General features: G+C 38.7%; 1 protein-coding gene across 7 annotated transcripts in view; it reads left to right on the top strand.

The window, feature by feature from the left end:
• HMCN1 (hemicentin 1) overlaps positions 1 to 22,757 on the top strand; it is a 537,476-nt gene that overhangs the window by 429,165 nt on the left and 85,554 nt on the right. For 6 of the 7 annotated variants that reach the window (XR_015143096.1, XM_086343341.1, XM_086343339.1 and 3 more), the window contains 8 exons: positions 7,654 to 7,850; positions 11,386 to 11,467; positions 13,020 to 13,156; positions 18,196 to 18,337; positions 19,579 to 19,723; positions 20,253 to 20,380; positions 20,665 to 20,821; positions 22,609 to 22,730. Coding sequence is in view for 5 of the 7 variants with exons in the window: in XM_086343341.1 (XP_086199467.1) it covers positions 7,654 to 7,850; positions 11,386 to 11,467; positions 13,020 to 13,156; positions 18,196 to 18,337; positions 19,579 to 19,723; positions 20,253 to 20,380; positions 20,665 to 20,821; positions 22,609 to 22,730 (1,110 nt within the window). In the remaining 2 variants the exon portion in view is untranslated. Of the gene's footprint in view, positions 1 to 7,653; positions 7,851 to 11,385; positions 11,468 to 13,019; positions 13,157 to 18,195; positions 18,338 to 19,578; positions 19,724 to 20,252; positions 20,381 to 20,664; positions 20,822 to 22,608; positions 22,731 to 22,757 lie in introns of those variants that run through there. The other variant, XR_015143097.1, reaches the window with a different exon arrangement.

The following is a 22,757-nucleotide window of genomic DNA, read 5'->3' as shown; positions in this document are numbered from 1 at the left end:
GTGAAAATTCTGTGGGATGGGAAGGTTCAGAGAAGATCCCCTCAAGGAGACATCTAAGCCTTAAAAAGTCAAACTGTCCTGAATAGTGAGGAGAGGCATCCATTTTTCACCTAGGAGTGATAAAGCTTGAGTTTTCTGTTTGTGCTCACTGAAGTTGAGCGCGACAGGAAATATACCTGGACAGAAGCCATACTGTGAAAAGACTCTGAAAATCTGGACTTCATTAGGAAGGCAGAAGCAGGAATATGTTACAATCAGATTTCACTTCCAAAAAAATCCCTCTGATGACATAGTGAAGAATGACTTGAAACGTCTGTTATACAGGCCTAAAAATACAGGGGCCTGGTGCAGCATGTGGCAGTGGAGACAGAGAGAAGGAATACTTCTCCAGGAATTCAAGAACCCAGAAGCAGAACCATAGCCCGCTGCTTTTATGGATGTAGAAAACAAAAAGGAAAGTAACCATAATGCTGATAGAGTCATATATCAATGCAAAGAACAACCTGCCCTCCTGCAAGATGTGTAAGGATATTAAAATAACAGGTTTGAAAACCGCTCAACAGAAAGATAAGCAGCTTTAGCATTTCAGCATCTGTTGAAGGCTAGTTCCATTAAAACCTGCAAAACTTCAATCTGTACTCTACTAGGAATGTGAATGTAAATATCCTAATTTGGGGAACTGCTAGTCTCAACTCCATCCATCTGGTAGGAGATCTCACAGTGTGTTAGCAGTTCTGAAAAGTCTGCTGTGGCTAAAATACTAAAAACAAGGGAGAAGATCATGTAGAATAAAGCTGGGGTTGGGGGTGGAGGGAATTGACAGGGTTCAGACCGTGAAGCCAGGCTTCAGCAATATGTGAACCATGAGCTTCCTGATGTTCAAGCTGGTTTTAAAAAAGGCAGAGGAACCAGAGATCAAATTGCCAACATCCGCTGGATCATGGAAAAAGCAAGAATTCCAGAAAAACATCTATTTCTGCTTTATTGACTATGCCAAAGCCTTTGACTGTGTGGATCACAATCAACTGTGGAAAATTCTGAAAGAGATGGGAATACCAGACCACCTGATCTGCCTCTTGAGAAATCTGTATGCAGGTCAGGAAGCAACAGTTAGAATTGGACATGGAAAAACAGACTGGTTCCAAATAGGAAAAGGAGTTCATCAAGGCTGTATATTGTCACCCTGTTTATTTAACTTATATGCAGAGTACATCATGAGAAACCCTGGACTGGAAGAAACACAAGCTGGAATCAAGATTGCTGGGAGAAATATCAATAACCTCAGATATGCAGATGACACCACCCTTATGGCAGAAAGTGAAGAGGAACTCAAAAGCCTCTTGATGAAAGTGAAAGTGGAGAGTGAAAAAGTTGGCTTAAAGCTCAACATTCAGAAAACGAAGATCATGGCATCTGGTTCCACCACTTCATGGGAAATAGATGGGAAACAGTGGAAACAGTGCCAGATTTTATTTTTCTGGGCTCCAAAATCACTACAGATGGTGATTGCAGCCATGAAATTAAAAGGCGCTTACTCCTTGGAAGGAAAGTTATGGCCAACCTAGATAGCATATTCAAAAGCAGAGACATTACTTTGCCAACAAAGGTTCGTCTAGTCAAGGCTATGGTTTTTCCTGTGGTCATGTATGGATGTGAGAGTTGGACTGTGAAGAAGGCTGAGTGCCGAAGAATTGATGCTTTTGAACTGTGGTGTTGGAGAAGACTCTTGAGAGTCCCTTGGACTGCAAGGAGATCCAACCAGTCCATTCTGAAGGAGATCAGCCCTGGGATTTCTTTGGAAGGAATGATGCTAAAGCTGAAACTCCAGTACTTTTTGCTGGGAGGGATTGGGGGCAAGAGGAGAGGGGGACGACAGAGGATGAGATGGCTGGATGGCATCACTGACTCGATGGACGTGAGTCTGAGTGAACTCCGGGAGTTGGTGATGGACAGGGAGACCTGGCGTGCTGCGATTCATGGGGTCGCAAAGAGTCGGACACAACTGAGCGACTGATCTGATCTGAGACCGTGAAGGGATTGTTGACCACATTAAGAATCTGGGGGTTTGTCCTAGAACAATGGGAAATCTTTAAAAGTTCTAATAAGGGGAATGCCGTGAGTAGAGTTGCAGTTTGAGAATATCACTGACTGAAAAGTGGAGAGTGGGCTGGAGCAGGACAAAAATGGACTCCGAGAGTGTATCATTAGGGATGGTGTTTACCTGTGATTAACAGAGTCTAACGGAGAAGGCAGTGGCACCCCACTCCAGCACTCTTGCCTGGAAAATCCCATGGACAGAGGAGCCTGGTAGGCTGCAGTCCATGGGGTTGCTAAGTCGAAGACTGAGCGACTTCACTTTCACTTTTCACTTTCATGCATTGGAGAAGGAAATGGCAACCCACTCCAGTGTTCTTGCCCGGAGAATCCCAGGGAAGGTTGAGCCTGATGGGCTGCTGTCTATGGGGTGGCACAGAGTCGTACACGACTGAAGCGACTTAGCAGCAGCAGCAGCAGCAGCAAATGAGTCTAAACATGCTGACTTAAAGAACTTTTGTTTTTCTCACTGAACGAGATTTCTGGAGCTGGGCACTACTTGCATTCATTCAGCAGTTGAAGTCTTTACAGTTCTCTTGGCCCCTGGCTTCAACATCATGCTCAGTCTGTGATCGTGCATGAGATAACTTCAGGTAGAAGTATTAAGACTTGGTTATGGATTTGGATGTAGGGAAGTGATGATGATGAAGAAGGTATTAAGGATGACACCCAGTTCCTGGCTTATGTGACTGAACAATTGACAGTTTCATCACATAAATGCAGGGAATGCTGGAAATGGACCATGTTTTGAGGAATAAGGTCACAGATTCAGTCTGAGTATATGTTGAGTTGGAAGCTGTTTTCAAAGAACCCACTGAAGATTCTTATCTGGTAACTGGGTATATCTGGAGCCCAGAAAAGAGATCTAGGCTAGAAATGTAAGTGTTGGAGTCATCAGAGTATGGACAACTCCTGTCCTGCCCAAAGTGTAAGACAAATTGGCTCCTCTTGTAGCTCAGCTGGTAATGAATCTGCCTGCAATGTGGGAGACCTGGGTTCAATCCCTGGATTGGGAAGATCCCCTGGAGAAAGGAAAGGCCAGTATTCTGGCCTGGAGCTTTCCATGGACTGTATAGTCCATGGCGTTGCAAAAAGTCAGACAGGACTGAGCAACTTTCACTAGTCACGAGATACAGAGTGAAATGTGTTTGCAATCACTTAACACATGTGAGATATGATGGCTGGGGTTTGAAACAGTTGGAAACATGCTGTTTCTGTTGTTGCTGCTATTGCTGAGTCTTTAAATCTAGTACTATAATCTTCTGAGGATAAAGGCCATACTTACTTAATCTTTGTATCCACAGTGACTTACCCATAGTAAATAATGAAAAAATGAGAGGAATAAAGAATTGCCTATAGTCAAACGGAGAATCTGATCAATGCTTTTGAGTGATACAAATAGCATACTATGAATATTGCTGGTGGTGGTTTAGTCACTAAGTCGTGTCTGTCTCTTGCGAACCCATGGACAGTAGCCTGCCAGGCTCCTCTGTCCATGGGATTCTCCAGGCAAGAATACTGGAGTGGGTTGCTATTAAAGGGATAGAAATTGTAGAGTTTGTTGTAGACCAAGAGGCAACTGAACTTGCTGAGGGAGAGTAGTAGTCTAATTTGAAATCTAAGTTACATAAAGTGTATTAAAAATAATGTTATAAGGAGAGATTGAAGCTATATTGTAGAAGTCTTGGAAACCATGATGAGTTTTTATTTAATTCAGTGAGCAACATGGAGACACTAAGATCTTTTAAACAAGGAATCTTGGATTGATCTAAAATGCACTTAAAATGTATCTTGACCACAATATATCATAAGATGGATAAAACTGAAAAAGAGTGGTCATATGGGACAATGGTTAAGAAACTCTGAGTTCTTAATTATAATATATTACTTTTTTCCAGAAAGGAAACAAGGACCATAGGTACAAATTTTAGGAGGCAGTATCTTTAAGTTTATTTTTAATTGGAGTATAATTGCTTTACAATGTTGTGTTGGTTTCTGCCATATATCAACATGAATCAGCCATAAGCACACAAATGTTCCCTCCCTCTTGAAGGTCCTTCCCACCTCCCACCCCATCCCACCCCTCTATGTTGTCACAGACCACCAGGTTGAGCCCCCTCTGTTATATAATAGCTTCTCATTAGCTATCTATTTTATATTTGGTAATGGATATATTTTAGTGCTATTCTCAGTCTGTCCCAGCCTCCAACCCCTGCTGTGTTCATACGTCTGTTCTCTATGTCTGAATCTCTATTCCTGCCCTTCAGATAGGTTCATCAATACCATTTTTCTAGATTCCATACATATGTGTTAATATGATATTTGGTTTTCTCTTTCTTGTTTACTTAACTCTGTATAACAGACTCTAGGTTCATCCACCTCACTAGAACTGACTCAAATCCATTCCGTTTTATTGCTGAGTAACATTCTACTGTGTATATACGTTTGCATCTATATCTATAAATCAGTTCAGTTCAGTCACTCAGTCACATTCAACTCTTTGCGACCCCATGGACTGCAGCATGCCAGGCTTCCCTGTCCATCACCAACTCCCAGAGCTTGCACAAACTCATGTCCATAGAGTCAGTGATGCCATCCAACCATCCCATCTTCTGTCATCCCCTTCTCCTCCTGCCTTCAATCTTTCCCAGCATCAGTCTTTTCTAGTGAGTCAGTTCTTTGCATTAGATGGCCAAAGTATTGGAGTTTCAGCTTCAGCATCAGTCCTTCCAATGAATATTCAGGACTGATTTCCTTTAGGATAGACTGGTTGGATCTCCTTGAAGTCCAAGGTCAAGAGTTAAGACTTGGTCAAGGTCCAAGTCAAGACTCAAGAGTCTTCTCCCAACACCACAGTTCAAAAGCATCAATTCGTCAGCACTCAGCTTTCTTTATAGTCCAACTCTCACATTCATACATGACTGCTGGAAAAACCATAGCTTTTACTAGATGGACCTTTGTCAGCAAATGTCTCTGCTTTTCAATATGCTGTCTAGGTTGGTCAGTTTTCTTCCAGGGAGCAAGCATCTTTTAATTTCATGGCTGCAGTTACTATCTGCAGTGATTTTGGAGCCCAAGAAAAGAAAGTCTGTCACTGTTTCCATTGTTTCCCCATCTATTTACCATGAAGTGATGGGACCAGATGCCATGATCTTAGTTTTCTGAATGTTGAATTTTAAGCCAGCTTTTTCACTGTCCTCTTTCACTTTCATCAACAGACTCTTTAGTTCCTCTTCACTTTCTACCGTAAGGGTGATGTTATCTGCATATCTGAGGTTATTACTTTTTCTCCCGGCAATCTTCATTCCAGCTTGTGCTTCATCTGGCCTGGCATTTCTCATGATGTACTCTGCATATAAGTTAAATAAGTAGGGTGACAATATACAGCCTTGACATACTCCTTTTCCGATTTGGAACCAGTCTATTGTTCCATGTCCGGTTCTAACTGGTGCTTCCTGACCTGCATATAGATTTCTTAGGAGGTAGGTCAGGTGGTCTGCTATTCCCATCTCTTGAAGAATTTTCCACAGTTTACTGTGATCTACATAGTCAAAGGCTTTGGTGTAATCAATAAAGCAGAAGTAGATGTTTTTCTAGAAACTCTCTTGCTTTTTCGGTGATCCAACAGATGTTGGCAATTTGATCTCTGGTTCCTCTGTCTTTTCTAAATCTAGCTTGAACATCTGGAATTTCATGGTTCACATACTGTTAAAGCCTGGCTTGGAGAATTTTGAGCATTACTCTGCTAGCATGTGAGATGAGAGCAATCGTGCAGTAATTTGAGCAGTCTTTGGGATTGCCTTTCCTTGGGATTGGAATGAAAGCTGACCTTTTCCAGTCCTGTGGCCACTGCTGAGTTTTCCAAATTTGCTGGCATATTGAGTGCAGCACTTTCACAGCATCATCGTTTAGGATTTGAAATAGTTCAAATGGAATTCCATCATATATACCACAACTTCTTTATCCATTTATCTGTAAACAGCCATCTAGGTTGCTTCCTTGTCCTGGCTATTATAAATAGTGTTGCAGTGAACATTGGGGTACATGTCTTTTTCAATTGTATATGCCCAGTAGTGGGATTGCTTTTTCAATTATGTGTCTTTTTCAGTTATGATTTTTCTCAGGGTATATGCCCAGTAGTGGGATTGCTGGATCATATGGTAGTTTTAGTCCTAGTTTTTTAAGAAATCTAGGAGGCAGTTTTTAATAATAACACCAACAGATGTAGTATGTTAGTAGCAGTTATAACTTTCTTAAGAAAGTTTTTATTATATTAATAAACCTTTAATTATAAAACAGATTCAGAAACACAAAAGAAATATACTTCATAGATTATCTCATTGAATCTTCACAATTCTCTTAGTTAAATAATGTGTGATTTTTTTTTAAAGATTTGTTCAAATCCACTAACCTAGTTACTGTTGGAGCCAGGAATCAAAATCAGGCTGTTTGATTTCAGATTCTCTGTCTCCTACTGTGAACCTCTGCTCTAAACTATGTGCCTGATTTAAAACACACATACACGTGCACACACACACACACACACAGCTAATCCTTGGCGCTGTCCAACAGCTATTTTTGCTGCCTTGTGAAATAGTAAGCTGGAAAGTTTCATAGAAAATTTGAATGATTAGTGTAAGGGAAATCTGTTTTAAAGTGATTCTTAAACTTAGGAATAGTTGGACTAAGAAACTTTAATGTTTCCTCCAAGTGTTTAGATTCTTTAACATCCTCTTGAGAAAGGTAATTGAGAAGTATAAATAACAAAAGAGGAAATTATTTCTGCCCAGACATAACAAATGTGTTTTATGCAAAAATAGTCTCCAAATGTAACTGTTTTTCTTCTGCTTAGTCATTGTTTCCTGTTAAAGTTCTGCATGGAAAAGATAATTGCAGAATTTCATAGCATTTGCTTATTGCTTTTGCAGAAACAATAGGTGCAAAAACACACTACTATATTTAAGTAACTCTTTAAAAAATAGTACAAGATGGGTTTAGTTTTTATCATTTTCAAATCTTCACAGTTAAGTAAGACTGCTCTAATTATCTGAATCTCAGTTGCTGAGCTTTAATTACCTTTGATGGCTTGCCGTTTACTTCATGATCTATTATAAGAATGATCTCTCTTTAAAAATAGTGCCAGTGAATAGATAATGCACAAAGACTTTGCATAGTGCTGACACTTAATAAATTGTTCCTCAATAAACTACAGTAATGGAGAAGGAAATGGCAACCAACTCCAGTATCCTTGCCTGGAAAATCCCATAGACAGAGGAGCCTGGTGGGTTCCAGTCCATGGGGTCATGAAGAGTCGGACCTGACCGAGCGACTAACACTAAACTACAATAAAATAAAATAGTGCCAATGACAAATAACTTCTCATTATTAATACTGAAATGATAATAAGGAATTATCATTTTGGTATTCCTGCCAAATTCTTTGTACAATTTGTATTGTACAAAGATAAATTTGAGTTGAATTTTTAAAGTTTTTCTAAACTGCAGTATCTTATCAAACAGCAAGTTTATTTTTTTGTTGTCTTTAATTCCTTTTAAATAGAACCACCTCATATCAATGGATCTGAAGAACCCATGGAGATGTCAGTAATTGTTAATAATCCTCTTGAACTTACCTGCATGGCTTCTGGAATCCCAGCTCCTAAGATTACCTGGATGAAAGATGGTCGACCCCTTCCGCAGATGGATCAGATGCAGACTCTTGGAGGAGGAGAGGTTCTTCGAATATCTAGTACTCAGGTTAGTTCAGAGTTCACATGATTATTTTGTCCTAGGTTAAACTTCTTACTTGCTAATCTCTGGGGAGTGTTGGAGAAATTGTCTTGGAGTCTGAATATATCACAGATCTCTGTGACTTTAGCAAGGGTAGATTTGTTCTATGACATGCATGATTGAATAGACACTTACAAGGTGACATGACTAAAACAAAGAAGTGAAATTATCAGATTAAGTATAGAAGGAAGCAAGATACCTTCATGTATATGTATATTTTTTCAAGTTATCACAATGCCATAAGTGATAGTGTATTTAGGCAATGGCACCCCACTCCGGTACTCTTGCCTGGAAAATCCCATGGACGGAGGAGCCTGGTGGGCTGCAGTCCATGGGGTCACTAAGAGTCGGACACAACTGAGCGACTTCACTTTGACTTTTCACGTTCATGCATTGGAGAAGGAAATGGCAACCCACTCCAGTGTTTTTGCCTGGAGAATCCCAGGGACGGGGGAGCCTGGTGGGCTGCCGTCCATGGGGTCGCACAGAGTCAAACATGACTGAAACGACTTAGCAGCAGCAGCAGCAGCAGCAGCAGCCCTTTATAGAAATGGCAAAAAGCGGTCAAACATATGTGTATAAGAGGCTTCAAAGGGCACTTTTGATCTTCAGAATGAACTCACAAACATGAAAATATGAAGAGATGGAATTTTTCCGAAAATGGTCAATTCAATAAAATTGACTGTTCTTTCAGTTTATGTTTAAGGAAATTAATCTGAAATGTAAATATATTAAAGAGAAGTATGTCTCGGGTGTCTTGTAACAATATACTCTTTTAAAAACAGAGGCAAACCTTATGTTACAAATATTATCCGTATGTCCCTAATGCCTTCATCTGTTAACTCAGGATCAAAACAGGAACAATGCTGAACTTACGTACTTGAGGCTTTAGAGATAAAGTGATGTGCTTAGACTGATGCCACAGGTATGCAGAGATGCTAACGTTGAGTTCGAATGATTATTGTTACTGCTGCTTTTATTGTTATTATAGTCATCATTTCTTTAAAGGTAGAATAACACATTACTTAATCATATTTCATGTACATTTTCACTGAAGAAATGGAAAAGAAAGGGAGCTAGAAAAGAGAGCTGAGGGTTATGAATTGCGTCAGTCTTATGTTGGGCTATGAGCTCTATCACACCCATGACCACCGTGACAACTTGGTAAGGCAATGTCTTTATCCCCTTTCTACAAATCCAGAAACAGACAGAAAAAGATTAAGTATTCACCTATCCAGTACTTATCACTGGCTCAGTGATGGAATTGGTGTCAATCCTGGGTCTGATTCAACAGCATAGCCAGTGGAAGTCGGCCCAGTTTCTTGTTTCTAACATTAAAGAGAACGTACTTTGCATTTCCCTCTTCTCTCCATCAAGCATTTTAGTAACCCAGAAAAAACTCAGGTCACACTATCAAACCACTTGCTGAATCAGAATACTTGAATGCTGTAATTTCAACTGACCAAAAGGGAAGCCAAAGAATTTTGTAACTTAATGAATAGCATGGAGACAGTGAAGTGTGCACCAGAACCATAAATATAAAGGAAGCATGGTAAATAAAGCTCTAAAGGGAAATAAGGCCACATTGCATTAGGTCTTAAATGTGAAAATGAAGAGTTATGTTAAAACAAGACAGAGTTTCCATCAAGAGTTAAATGGTGACCCACATAGTCCAGCTATTGTGAAGAACACAAATATAATACATAAGACATTTCTCAACCTTCAAAAAGGTTTCAGTTGTCTAAGAAAAATAAAAGTACACACATAATAAAATTAGGGAAAGAAACAATAGAGAACCATTAAAACATTATAGAATTAAAAAATTAAATATGATCAAGTCCCAAGACTGCTCATGGTTCCTCTGCTCCTCTGTGTTTTATTTTACCTCTGTCAGAGCCCTTATTACTAAATTATATCTTAGTTACCTGCACTTTGTCTTTTTGTGTATGTATCTATTGCACATAATTGTGCTTGGTACATAATGGATATTTTGCAAATTCCAAATTGTGTCGTGAAAGATGAGAGTTTGCTAAGACATTTTCCATCAAACTCTCTTTCTGTGACAAAACAGGTTGGAAAAACTGTACCTTTCTCTCCTTTGTGAGCCATTATGCATGTCTATAACTGCAAAATCTTTCTCTAAAACACCTGATTGATTATAATTTTTCAAATACCCTATTAAGAGAACACACATTAGAAAATGTAGCTACTGATAGTAATTATCAGTATTCAGAAGGGTGTAAGTTGTCAGGAAATGGTTCTTGGAGGAGGTAAGATCTAAGAACAGTCATGAATGATGGTGCAAGTTTGGCTGAGTCAGGACAAGTGTTGGGGACAATATAATTGGGGCATAGACTGTATTGGTGGAGAAGAGCTGACTTTTAGAGGTTTTCAAGATATGACGAGCAACTTTGAAATTATTCTCCAGGCAGTAGTGCATCCCTTTCAATTCTTAATTGAAGGATGATGTGACTGTCACTCTTTTAAAGTTATATTTAGTAATTTTCCAGACATACTAGTCTTAACATCCTAATCTAAAATTTTTTCAGTGGAGTCTACGCACCCTACCAAAAAAAAAGTTTTTCAATAACCCATAAAGTCAGTTTTGAAGTAAGAATTTTAAAATTCTCAATATTCTAGGAGTATTCAAGTAATAAATGAAAACAGGATTTTCTATTTTTTAAAATACATTTTTCACAGTAGGAAGACCATCTGTTTTTCAGTGTATACTTTTCACTTATTTAAGCATGGGCTGTGTTAACACAGTGTCAAATATGAATAAAGTCTAACACTTCAGTGGAAACTCTGCATGGGCATTTTTAAAGAAATGTTTCTGGTTTTAGTCAGGAAATAGATTTTTCTGTCAGCCTGACTTATTTACAGCCAAATTACATAACATAGCTATATTGTTTCGCTATGGATATCAAGGAATATTAAAAATATGGTATTAATGTTCTTTATTAAAATAACCTGATTTTTATTTACTACTTTGGTTGGTTGGTTGGTTAATGTGTTTTACTTGCTTCAGGAAGCCTCCAATAGAATTTTGCAATCTGCAATTTAAATTCATAAATACTTACTTCTTCAAAAAATACTGAGTAGTATTTGTGTCATATGTGGTGCTGTGTCCTATCTGTATCTGCCTTCTCTGACATCATTAACATACATAACATGCAAACATTCTGAGATCAAATACTGAAACCCTGTTTTTCTTTCTTTTTTTTTTAATAACAAAAAAAGATTTTATTGGGAACAGGTGCCCTGAAACCCTCTTAAAATCTATGTCAAATACATAGATTTACATGTAGCAGAGATGCTGAGCCATGCTCAGTATCAGAGTGCTAAATACAAATGTTAAGACAGTTATTAAATTTTAACTATCATGCTGTATTAATGATATCTTGCTTTGTGTGAGTCCTTTACATTTGTTCTAAGGATATTTATTCTCATCATCAAAACCAGTCTTTTAACCTTGTGCAATTCACTTATTTGAATTTTATAGGTGGAAGATACAGGAAGATACACATGTCTGGCATCCAGTCCTGCAGGAGATGATGATAAAGAGTATTTAGTGAGAGTGCATGGTAACGCTGGAAAATGTCCTGCAGTCCATCATACACTTATACCTAATTAAAAGGCATAATTTATGGAACATAGGGCAGCTATCCAACACATCATAAAACTATGTTTATATATTAGGAAATATGTATTTTGCAAATTTGATTTTTATATTTGACTGATCATGTGCTCATGGGACTAGTTTAATGGATTTTTGAGTTATATGTCTGTTCCTGCACAAGTAATTCATATAAATTTATTTTAAATCATAGAATATAAATTGGAGTAAAAATGAAAATAAAAAGTATTCATAATCTCATCTCACAGAATAAGACCTTTTTACATATAAATATTGTCACAGAAATGTGATCATGTGGCATATAGTATTTAACTCTTTATCTCAGTGGCATGTTGAACATGTTTTCATGTCAAAAAAATATATATTTTTATAACATTACTTTTAAGCGATTGCATGATTTCCAATTTTATGAACATGCCATTACTTACTTAATACATTCCTTATTTTTGGCTGTTTCTATATTTTCACCAACTTAATAAGCAGCACTATTATAGACATTCTTGTATAAGTCTGTTGGCCTATTTTTAATTATTTTGTTTTAATAAATTTCTATAAGTCCACTTTCTTGATTATATGCAAGTGTATGCATATGCATGTACATACACACACACACATTCAAGACCAAATTACCTTCTAGAAAAGTTGGGCCAATTAGACTATGGCTGGTCCTACTTTGACATAGAGCTGGAAATTACTGTTCAAAGAGAGGAACATTTAAAGAACTTAACAGAAGATCTTTATCTCCTCGTAGCCTAAATCACTAAGCAATCCAAACTGTATGCCTGGTGTGATGTAGGAGTGTTCTCCTGCCCCCACCAGCCCCACACACAAATTAGACCAACTGACATGTAAATTGTGTATACAGCAGTCACATAAAAAATATACACTTTTAAAATTGTGGTATAGTTGATTTACAATATTAGTTTCAGGTATACACCATAGTGATTGAAAATTTTTAAAAATTATACTCCACTTAAAATTATTATGAAATATTGACTCTGTTTCCTTCACTTTATATCCTTGTAGCTTATTTATTTTATATATAGTAGTATATACTTCTTAATTCCTTACCCCTCTTTTGCCCCCCTTTCTGCATATATTTCTGTTTGTTATGATGGACAGAACCTAATTTAAAAGTTTTAAAATATGTCCAGAGAAAATTATTACCAAGTGTAGACCTGGACAAAAAAAAAAAAAATCCCTTCTTTGGGCCTTAGTTTCTTTACCTATTAAATGGTGATAAACTGTGGTTATATTACTTATCCTATCATTCATGTGGCTCTTAGAAGAATTTCGTTACTTAAGGTACTTAGGTACTGAGTACGATTTTAAAAGTTCACTATTTGTTACCAGGGTACTATAAATTGAATGAGTAGCATTTTAAATTAATGCTGCTTCTTTCATACAGCACAAAGAACACTGTTGAACACCTAAGATAAGCCAGAGCATTTTATATCTCATTTGTTAAAAGCCTTTTGTGTATTTGTTTTCCCATCCAGTACCCCCTAATATTGCTGGAACTGGCGAGCCCCAGGATTTCACTGTGTTACGGAACAGACAAGTGACACTGGAATGCAAATCGGATGCAGTGCCTCCACCTGTAATCACTTGGCTTAAAAATGGAGAACGGTTACAGGTAAGTCTTGCCAAGTTCCACAGATTCATTCTGAGGAAAAAAAAATCAGCTATAGAGTCCTTCAACATCAGGTTACTAGTTATTCAGCATTGCAGGGCTAGGCACAGAGTCCTTTTGTCAGCCTTCTTTTCTCAGCCTTTGCTGGTGTAGGTAGTAGCTAGTTATGAGTCAAAAGACAGGTATTTTGATTCACATACTTTGTAAATTGGCCTAAGTATGTATCCCCTGGAGCGGGTGAATTAAACTGGGACTGAAACACTCATGTCTTTTCTTGAAAGAAAAGAAACCAGCAAAGTCTCAAAAGAACTGACTTGTCTTGCCAAGTCCCTGGGCAAACCTGTTACTGAATTTCCTTGATCTAAACTTGGACCTCAGGAGTGACCCCAAGGATCTGTGAATCAGTTCAGTTCAGTCACTCAGTCATGTCCGACCCTTTGTGACCCCATAGACTGCAGCACAACAGGCCTCCCTGTCCATCACCAACTCCTGGAGCTTACTCAAACTCATGTCCATCGAGTCGGTGATGCCATCCAACCATCTCATCCTCTGTCGTCCCCTTTTCCTCCCACCTTCAATCTTTCCCATACCAGGAGTCTAGACTGAAATCTTTGGAAACACAGTTACTGGCTCTGTGAGGCTCCCATGCTCTGGTGATACCTGTCTGCTCTCATAGAGTATCACAGCCTAGGATCCTAAGTAGCCTTTTAGGATTGGCTCTAAGCCTTGACTTTGAATGTTCAGATTGTCCTTATCCTAGTAGTTACTTATCTGTCTTTTTCCTCATCCTCTTAGTATAACCAGTTGTGATACACTGAGTCTAAATAAAAGGAAATTAGGTCCCTAATACCTAAGATAGAGAGACTTTAGCCATCATCAAATTACACAAACACTAACCACAGAGAGACTGATTCTGAAAGTTACTAATGTGTTTAATTATCATGCATATCACTTAACAGCCCCATGCCTCAGTTTCTCTGTTTATTGTGTCCCTGCGATAATGCTATGCATTGTGATTGCTCCTAACAATAATCCTGATCCATAAGGAGCTCATCAGTTCAGTTCAGTTCGGTTCAGTCACTCAGTCATGTCCGACTCTTTGCGACCCCATGAATCGCAGCACGCCAGGTCTCCCTGTCCATCACCAACTCCTGGAGTTCACTCAAACTCATGTCCATTGAGTCGGTGATGCCATCCAGCCATCTCATCCTCTGTCGTCCCCTTTTCCTCCTGCCCCCAATCCCTCCCAGCATCAGTCTTTTCCAATGAGTCAACTCTTCCCATGAGGTGGCCAAAGTACTGGAGTTTCAGCTTTAGCATCATTCCTTCCAAAGAATCCCAGGGCTGATCTCCTTCAGAATGGACTGATTGGATCTCCTTGCAGTCCAAGGGACTCTCAAGAGTCTTCTCCAACACCACAGTTCAAAAGCATCAATTCTTCGGCGCTCAGCCTTCACAGTCCAACCCTCACATCCATACACGACCACAGGAAAAACCATAGCCTTGAGTAGACGGACCTTTGTTGGCAAAGTAATGTCTCTGCTTTTGAATATGCTATCTAGGTTGGCCATAACTTTTCCTTCCAAGGAGTAAGCGTCTTTTAATTTGATGGCTGCAGTCACCATCTGCAGTGATTTTGGAGCCCAAAAAATAAAGTCTGCCACTGTTTCCACTGTTTCCCCATCTATTTCCCATGAAGTGATGGGACCAGGTGTCATGATCTTAGTTTTCTGAATGTTGAGCTTTAAGCCAACCTTTTCACTCTCCTCTTTCACTTTCATCAAGAGGCTTTTTAGTTCCTCTTCACTTTCTGCCATGGGCTTCCCTGGTGGCGCAGAGGTTAAAGCGTCTGCCTGCAATGGAGGAGACCTGGGTTCGATCCCTGGGTTGGGAAGATCCCCTGGAGAAGGAAATGGCAATCCACTCCAGTATCCTTGCCTGGAGAATCCCATGGACGGAGGAGCCTGGTGGGCTTCAGTCCACGGGGTTGCAAAGAGTCGGACACGACTGAGCAACTTCATTTCACTTTCACTTCACTCACTTTCTGCCATAAGGGTGGTGTCATCTGCATATCTGAGGTTATTGATATTTCTCCTGGCAATCCTGATTCCAGCTTGTGCTTCTTCCAGCCCAGCGTTTCTCATGATATATTCTGCGTATAAGTTAAATAAGCAGCGTGACAATATATAGACTATCTGAAAATATACAGAAGTACATCAAGGATATAGAAAATTGATACTGCTGATAAATTTTATCTTAGAGGGATATACAGAGGAGAAACAGTGGGAAGAAGCAAGTAACCCAGACTGAAGGGTAAAGAATAGCCCAGGGGAGCCTCTTGGAAAGGGTGAGTTCAGTTTAAATGTTAGGTGAGAAAGAAGGGGACTCCAAATATAGGTGACAGTGTGTACAAAGTCATTACAGGAAAAGGAATGCTCTTGTCTTAGGAACTGCAGGTAGCTTGGTATGGTTGAAGTAGACCTTGATTAAAATCCTTTGATGATTCTCCATAGATTTCAGGATTCAAGTTCAGTTGCCCAGCTTTGCTCACAAAGCCCTTCATGCTCTGACTGTTCCTCCATAGTCTTATCTCCTATGTGTGCATTTCACTCTAGACCACTAGATGTTCAGACAGGGACTGAGTAAATGTCAATGATGGAGAAATCAGGCTAATTTCAGATATGACCAAGTGATGTCAGTACTGGGACAGACTGAATTCAACAGTAAATGGCAAAAAAAAAAAAAAAGAGAGATGAGTTCAGTTTTAGATATTTTGAGTTTGAATTACCTATATATTATCCAAATGGAAATTCCACAAAGTTCAAAGAAATATAGGTCTGTATTTACTCAAAAATATCTTTGATATGGTGGTCCTCAATAGTGTAGCCTGTTGTTGAAGCCATAGGTTTGTATGAGGTCAACCAGAAAGCACGTGGTATGAGAAGACCTGTAAATGGGAATAACGCCTAAGACAACACTGACAATTACAAAGTGAGCAAAGGAAGAAGAGGAGAAAAGTGGGACTGAGAAGGAGCACGTGGAGAAATTGGTGCACTGAAAGCCAAGAAATAGAGAGGGAGCAGCTAACAGAGTTCATGTCAAGATACAAAGTGAATTGTATTTATTGGCTTTGGTAATACACAGATGTGATTCAAGATGTAAGCGATCTTCAGTCAAGTGTTCAAAGTAGAAGACAAGTTACAGTTGTTGGGGGAGTGAAAGAAGAGGAAGTGGAAATGATTGTGGACTATTATTTAAATACAAAAGAGATTTGTATATTCTTATTTACTAAAAGCATTTGAAGATAGAGAAGTAAGTGCGTTGAGAAGGGAAAGGATGGGACCCTGGTGACAGATGAAGAGATTAGCCTTGGACTGAAAGGATGACCTTTGTCACAGAGATGGAAATGTAGGAAGGAAGGTTGCATTCATATGCAAGATGAGAGGGATAAATTGCAGGCACTTGGCTTTGATTTTCTCAGTGGAGTAGGAAACAGGGTCATCTGCTCAGAATAAGGTTCTGCTGCTAAGTCGCTTCAGTCGTATCCGACTCTGTGCGGCCCCAGAGATGGCAGCCCACCAGGCACCCCCCGTCCCTGGGACTTTCCAGGCAAGAACACCGGAGTGGGTTGCCATTTCCTTCTCCAATGCATGAAAGTGAAAAGTGAAAGTGAAGTTGCTAAGTCATGTCCGACTCCTAGCGACCCCATGGAGTGCAGCCTACCAGGCTCCTCCGTCCATTGGATTTTCCAGGCAAGAGCACTAGAGTGGGGTGCCATTGCCTTCTCCAAGGTTCTAAAGAAAGAAATCAAATTTGGAAGAATCACTGGCAGTAAATGGGAAGAGAACCAGAGAAAGTTGCAGTGAGACTGAGTAAATAAGCAGAACTTACTGATATTCATGGAAGAAAGACATGAAAATCAACTCGGAACTTTTTATTAGCATAAAGTCCTGCTATACCCATATTGAACTTAAATATTAAAATATGTTTTGTAGAACTTACCAAGTATATTGAAAAAATCACCTGTTCTCATTATAAATAATAAAAATTTACCACTAATAGCCCCCGTAGGAATTAAAGGCCTACAGAAAATGTGTGGACTTTAAAGATAGATTGACCTGAACTGTACATCTTAGTGTAAGCAACTTTTTTCACTAGAAATATATGTTTATCTGGGATAAAACCCATATGGTAGAAAAATCTCATTTGGACTCTTCCTGAAGTAGATCCACTTTGGCACAACCGGAAAATATCAGCCTTTGTTGCTACCTGGCATTTTTTTAAAAGTTTATGAACAATCCTCAATTGGACATAATAGAGTAGATATCATTATATTTCAGTATTTCATCTCAATATTGATCTCTGTAGTTTCATAATTTTTGGTCCCATGCCTGGACACAAAATAAATCCTTAACAAGTATTTGTAGACTAAAATCATTTATTATTTTAAAAATGTTGAAGGATAATTGTTTCCTTTAAGTTAACCAAAGGTAATTTATTATCAGGAAACTTTCAGCTTTAAGTAACAGGCTTCAAACTGTGAACAACTTAATTGGGAGCAGGGGGAAGATACTTATTAGCGATAATAGTTGGTGAAGTTAAGCTTTAGGCATTATCCAAAGGCTCTAATTATGTAGTCTCTGTCCTTCCTTTATCTCAGTCCTGCGTATTTCTTAGATTCACAGCACATGGTGGTACAGCTGCACCCGCCTGTGTCACCCTCACTATCAGATTCCAGTAAAAATATGCCTTATCCCAGCACTTCCAGAAATGTCCTGCAGGAGCACTCAGGGGCCCAACTTGAAACACTTTTCCATCCTTGAGTGGATCACTGTGAAGAACAAGAGACACTGACTGTGCTCTTGCCTTAACTACAGTCATAGAGATAGCTCCCAAGAGTTTCTGATTCCAGGATAGTAGTAGGGGGAGCAGACAAAGATACTGGGAGACAGGTATGCTACAATTCACTATTTGGTTACTTTTGATGATTCTTATTTCATTTTCCTGACATTTTAATGGTAAATTTTCCTTGTTGAATCCAGGCAACACCTCGAATAAGAATCCTATCTGGAGGGAGATATTTGCAAATTAATAATGCAGATCTAGGTGATACAGCCAATTATACCTGTGTTGCCAGCAACATTGCGGGAAAGACTACAAGAGAGTTTATTCTCACTGTCAATGGTAAGAAAGCTTAACCGCTGTTTCACAATTTAAAAATTTAGACAGGACATTCAAAGAGATAACATTTTTGTTTTTTATGAGCATACTAAACAAACTCTTGTGCTTATCTTATTTCTTTTGACATAGACAACATGTGACATTTGTGCTATATCTATATTCAAACTAACTCAACATCAAAAATATAATTAAAGATACATTTCTCTTAGAGGACAATACATGTCCAATTGTTATCAGCATATTCTGATATTTTATATCATTCAGATCAGAGCCACTGGAGAAGTTAATACACTAAATCTCTGGGTGACAAGTAGCCAATTATTTAGTCACTTTTATTGATGTTGGGGTTTGATTATATATGTGCTAGACAGAGACTGCCATGGGACTGTACTTTTCTCAAATATAAAATCTAAACACTAAAATTTGCCAAATTTCAGGAATATGACACTGACTTTTAAAAACCGTCCCTCTGATGTTTTAATAGATGAAATTTTACAAGTTGGATGACCCAGGCAGTTAATATTGCTAACACTAAAATTAAAATTCAAGTTTTGTATTCCCATGTGAACTCAGTGATTAGTAAAATACATGCTCTGAGACTTGCATGATTAATCACAGATGTGTTTTTTTAAACAGCCCACTTTCTAAGCTTTATTTAAAGTGAAGTTGTTCCAGTGTTAACATTCTCTGACCATTATTTGGCCAAAGAGAAATAAGAAATATCATCTTTAATTTGTATCATACCAGAGCTGGGCTTTTTTTAATCTTTTCAAGCCTCTTCCATACAAAGACAGATTTCACACACCATGAGTGAGTGAGTGAAAGTCGCTCAGTCATGTCCGATTCTTTGCAACCCCATGGACTATACAGCCTGTCGAATTTTTCAGGCCAGAATATTGGAGTGGGTAGCCTTTCCCTTCTCCAGGGGAGCTTCCCAATCCAGAGCTCGAACCCAGGTCTCCCACATTGCAGGCGGATTCTTTACCAGCTGAGACACAAGGGAAGCCCTTCACACACCATATCAGGGATTTAAAGCCCCTTCATTTTTGAGTAGATTTTTAAATAAAATCTTGAGTAAGGTTTTAGGAATTCAACCCCAATTCTATTTATACTAACCTGAATTAGCTGTAGGCAAAGCCATATATTAGACTCAAATCTCAGCTTATATTATTACCTAGTCAGAGTCTTAGTTCAGGCTGTGTTACTGATATAAATGAAATTTTCCACATGCATCTCTTTTACAGTTCCTCCAAGCATAAAGAGTGGCCCCCAGAGTCTTGTCATTCACTTAAATAAGTCAACTCTATTGGAATGCTTTGCGGAAGGCGTGCCAGCCCCAAGGATAACATGGAGAAAGGATGGAGCTGTTCTATCTGGTAGTCATGCAAGGTAACAGTTCTAGAAAAGGATGAAAAATACTGTAGGGACTGAAATGTAAGTTTTTAAATATTTGATCCAATGCATTATTTGAGTCTTTTCATTCTAAAATTAGAGGAGGGTTCAGGATGGGGAACACATGTATACCTGTGGTGGATTCATTTTGATATTTGGCAAAACTAATACAATTATGTAAAGTTTAAAAATAAAATAAAATTTAAAAAAATAAAATAAAAATAAAATAAAATAAATTTAGTCTCTTCATCTTAATAAGAGAATCAGACTACAGTATTTTAAAACCCTAACTCTAATTCCTAAAAGCTTGCACCAAAATGTAACGATTATAATGTATCCAAGATCATAAGTCCATCTGCTATACCCCTTTTCAGAATATCTCTTTTTTCTACCAAGGGTATTACAAGTTTCTGAAGCAGGAAAAGGACTAAAAATGGATAACTGAGTCTTTTAAAATGCTCTCAGTTAAAATGTGCATAATCAGAAAGACTCATATTCAGAGACCTTCACGTGTGATTTCTTCTAGATACTCTGTCTTGGAAAATGGATTCCTTCGCATCCAGTCGGCACAAGTGACTGACGGTGGGCGATATTTGTGTATGGCCACCAGTGCTGCGGGGACAGACCGCAGGCGAATCGATTTACAGGTCCACGGTAAATATACCTTTAGGAACAACATCCGGTCTCAGAGTCAAATGCTCTTTGGTTGCCTAAACCAGTGGGGTCATAGCACAAAGACCTTCAGGTCCAGCGCTCTATTATAAACAATCAAGACTCATGGTGAATAGCATTATCACAGCACTGTGTGAGTTCAGAGAACCTTATTGTGTTCATAATTGTAAAGTAAGTTATCTGTGATTAATTTCAGTTTGGCAGAGATACTTCAAATGGCATACTGTTGCTGACTGTGTTTTCTCTCTTACTTTTGACTGTTTCAGTTCCTCCATCCATTGCTCCGGGTCCTACCAACATATCTGTAACAGTAAATGTTCAAACCACTCTGGCTTGTGAGGCTACTGGCATACCGAAACCGTCAGTCAACTGGAGGAAAAACGGGCATCTTCTGAATGTGGATCAAAATCAGAATTCATACAGGTAAGGAGCAATTTATCTGGAAAATTCCACCAGCTATTTAGAAACATATTTTTCAAAGAATTAACATTTTCGCTTTATCAATGGGGACAGAAAATGTATAAAGTACGAAGAACTAGCTAGTATGCAGAGAGTATATTATTTTTTTCTTAGTATTGAATTAGTTTTTCAATCTAAAGTATTTTTTCTGAATTACAGGTACAACTTCTCTTTCCATAAGCCCTGTGGATGACTGTCAGTGAGCTCTATAGCATTAAATTTCCATTCTGCTGCTGTTTTTAGCACCTTTCATAATTTTATAATGACAAAGGATAAAAACATCATTTAGTATAAAAGAAAAAGTACTCTTTAAAAATAATATGAGTTTTAGTTGCAGAATAAAAATCAAATTTTATACCTTCAGATACAGTGTAGGTATTTGGCAGCATGTGTAAGGAGAAAGTGGAGAAGGCAATGGCACCCTACTCCAGTACTCTTGCCTGGAAAATCCCATGGATGGAGGAGCCTGGAAGGCTGCAGTCAGTCCATGGAGTCGCTGAGGGTCGGACACGACTGAGTGACTTCACTTTCACTTTTCACTTTCATGCATTGGAGAAGGAAATGGCAACCCACTCCAGTGTTCTTGCCTGGAGAATCCCAGGGACGGGGGAGCCTGGTGGGCTGCCGTCTATGGGGTCGCACAGAGTTGGACACAACTGAAGCGCCTTAGCAGCAGCAGTAAGGAGGAAGAATAGCAGTTTCACCAATTTTCTGTACTCTTCCAGCTTTACTACCATTCTTCTTACTATATCATATTTTTAAAGACTAACCTTAAAAATACTACATATTTCTGATTCCTTAGATGAGCATTTCTTGTGTTAATAGATATCTTGTCAAAAGATTTGCTATATCACTAAAAACAAGTTTTCATAGACCTACCCTGAAAAATTGATTCTGTTACATCTGAAAATATAAATTAGGAGGGTTTCAGTGGAAAATCTGTTGCGTCTCTCTCTTTCTCATCCTTTTAATCCTTTGGCATTGGGGGTTTAATGACTTGAAAGCATACTCTATGTGGAAAATGCCAATGCCCTTGAATTAAGAAGCAGGTCAAATCTGTTCCCATTGAATCAAATTATTCTCATTCATCAGTGCACAGTTTGAGGTAAGAAAATAGATATTCTTATTTAGATTACTTTAAATAATGTATGTGTGTTTACTCAGCCTTTTGTATATTTGAAGTGATTCAGATAACTTTAGTTTTGAGTTTATTTCAAGTTAGACTCTGATTTATGTACTGTGCATCTCCAAGGTATCCACCACATGTAAGGAGACATGTGAAGCAGGGAAAGCTGCAAGACAGACTTGTGGTTACCTATCGGTCAGTGGAAATAATCAAATTCCAAGCTGCAAAGTTACTGTGACATTTAGAGATCATCTGTGTGAAGCATCTGAGATGGCACCAGGAATGTATCCAGTGGTCAGTAAACAGCGGCTATCATCAGTGTGCTCATTTCACTGTATTTCACCTAGGAGAGCATGGTTGGTCACGCTATCAGCATTCAGAAACTGCAGGATTCCCTCTTAAGGCAATCATTCTACACCACTGCTTCCTGCAGATGATGAGGTTGAGGCCCTGTTAACCCACTGCCATATAAACTTAAAGTCTGATACATAAAATGATGCTCACTTTAACATTTGAGGGAAGAGTTCTCTTTCCCTCAGTTCACAACATGGTACCATGTTGAACCAACTAGAAACATTTATGAAAACTGATATATAGCACCTCATTGCTTTGAAATCTCTTCTAGGCTCCTTTCTTCAGGTTCACTGGTAATTATTTCCCCTTCTGTGGATGACACTGCAACCTATGAGTGCACGGTGACCAATGATGCCGGAGAGGACAAGAGAGCTGTGGATCTCACTGTCCAAGGTAGAACTGGCTTAGTATGTGGACTGA

This window comes from Bos grunniens, chromosome 16, assembly GCF_055505025.1.
Source record: "Bos grunniens cultivar Pamir isolate PY7600 chromosome 16, Bosgru_T2T1.0, whole genome shotgun sequence".
NCBI classification, from domain to species: domain Eukaryota; kingdom Metazoa; phylum Chordata; class Mammalia; order Artiodactyla; family Bovidae; genus Bos; species Bos grunniens.
This window is presented reverse-complemented; position numbering and strand designations above follow the sequence as displayed.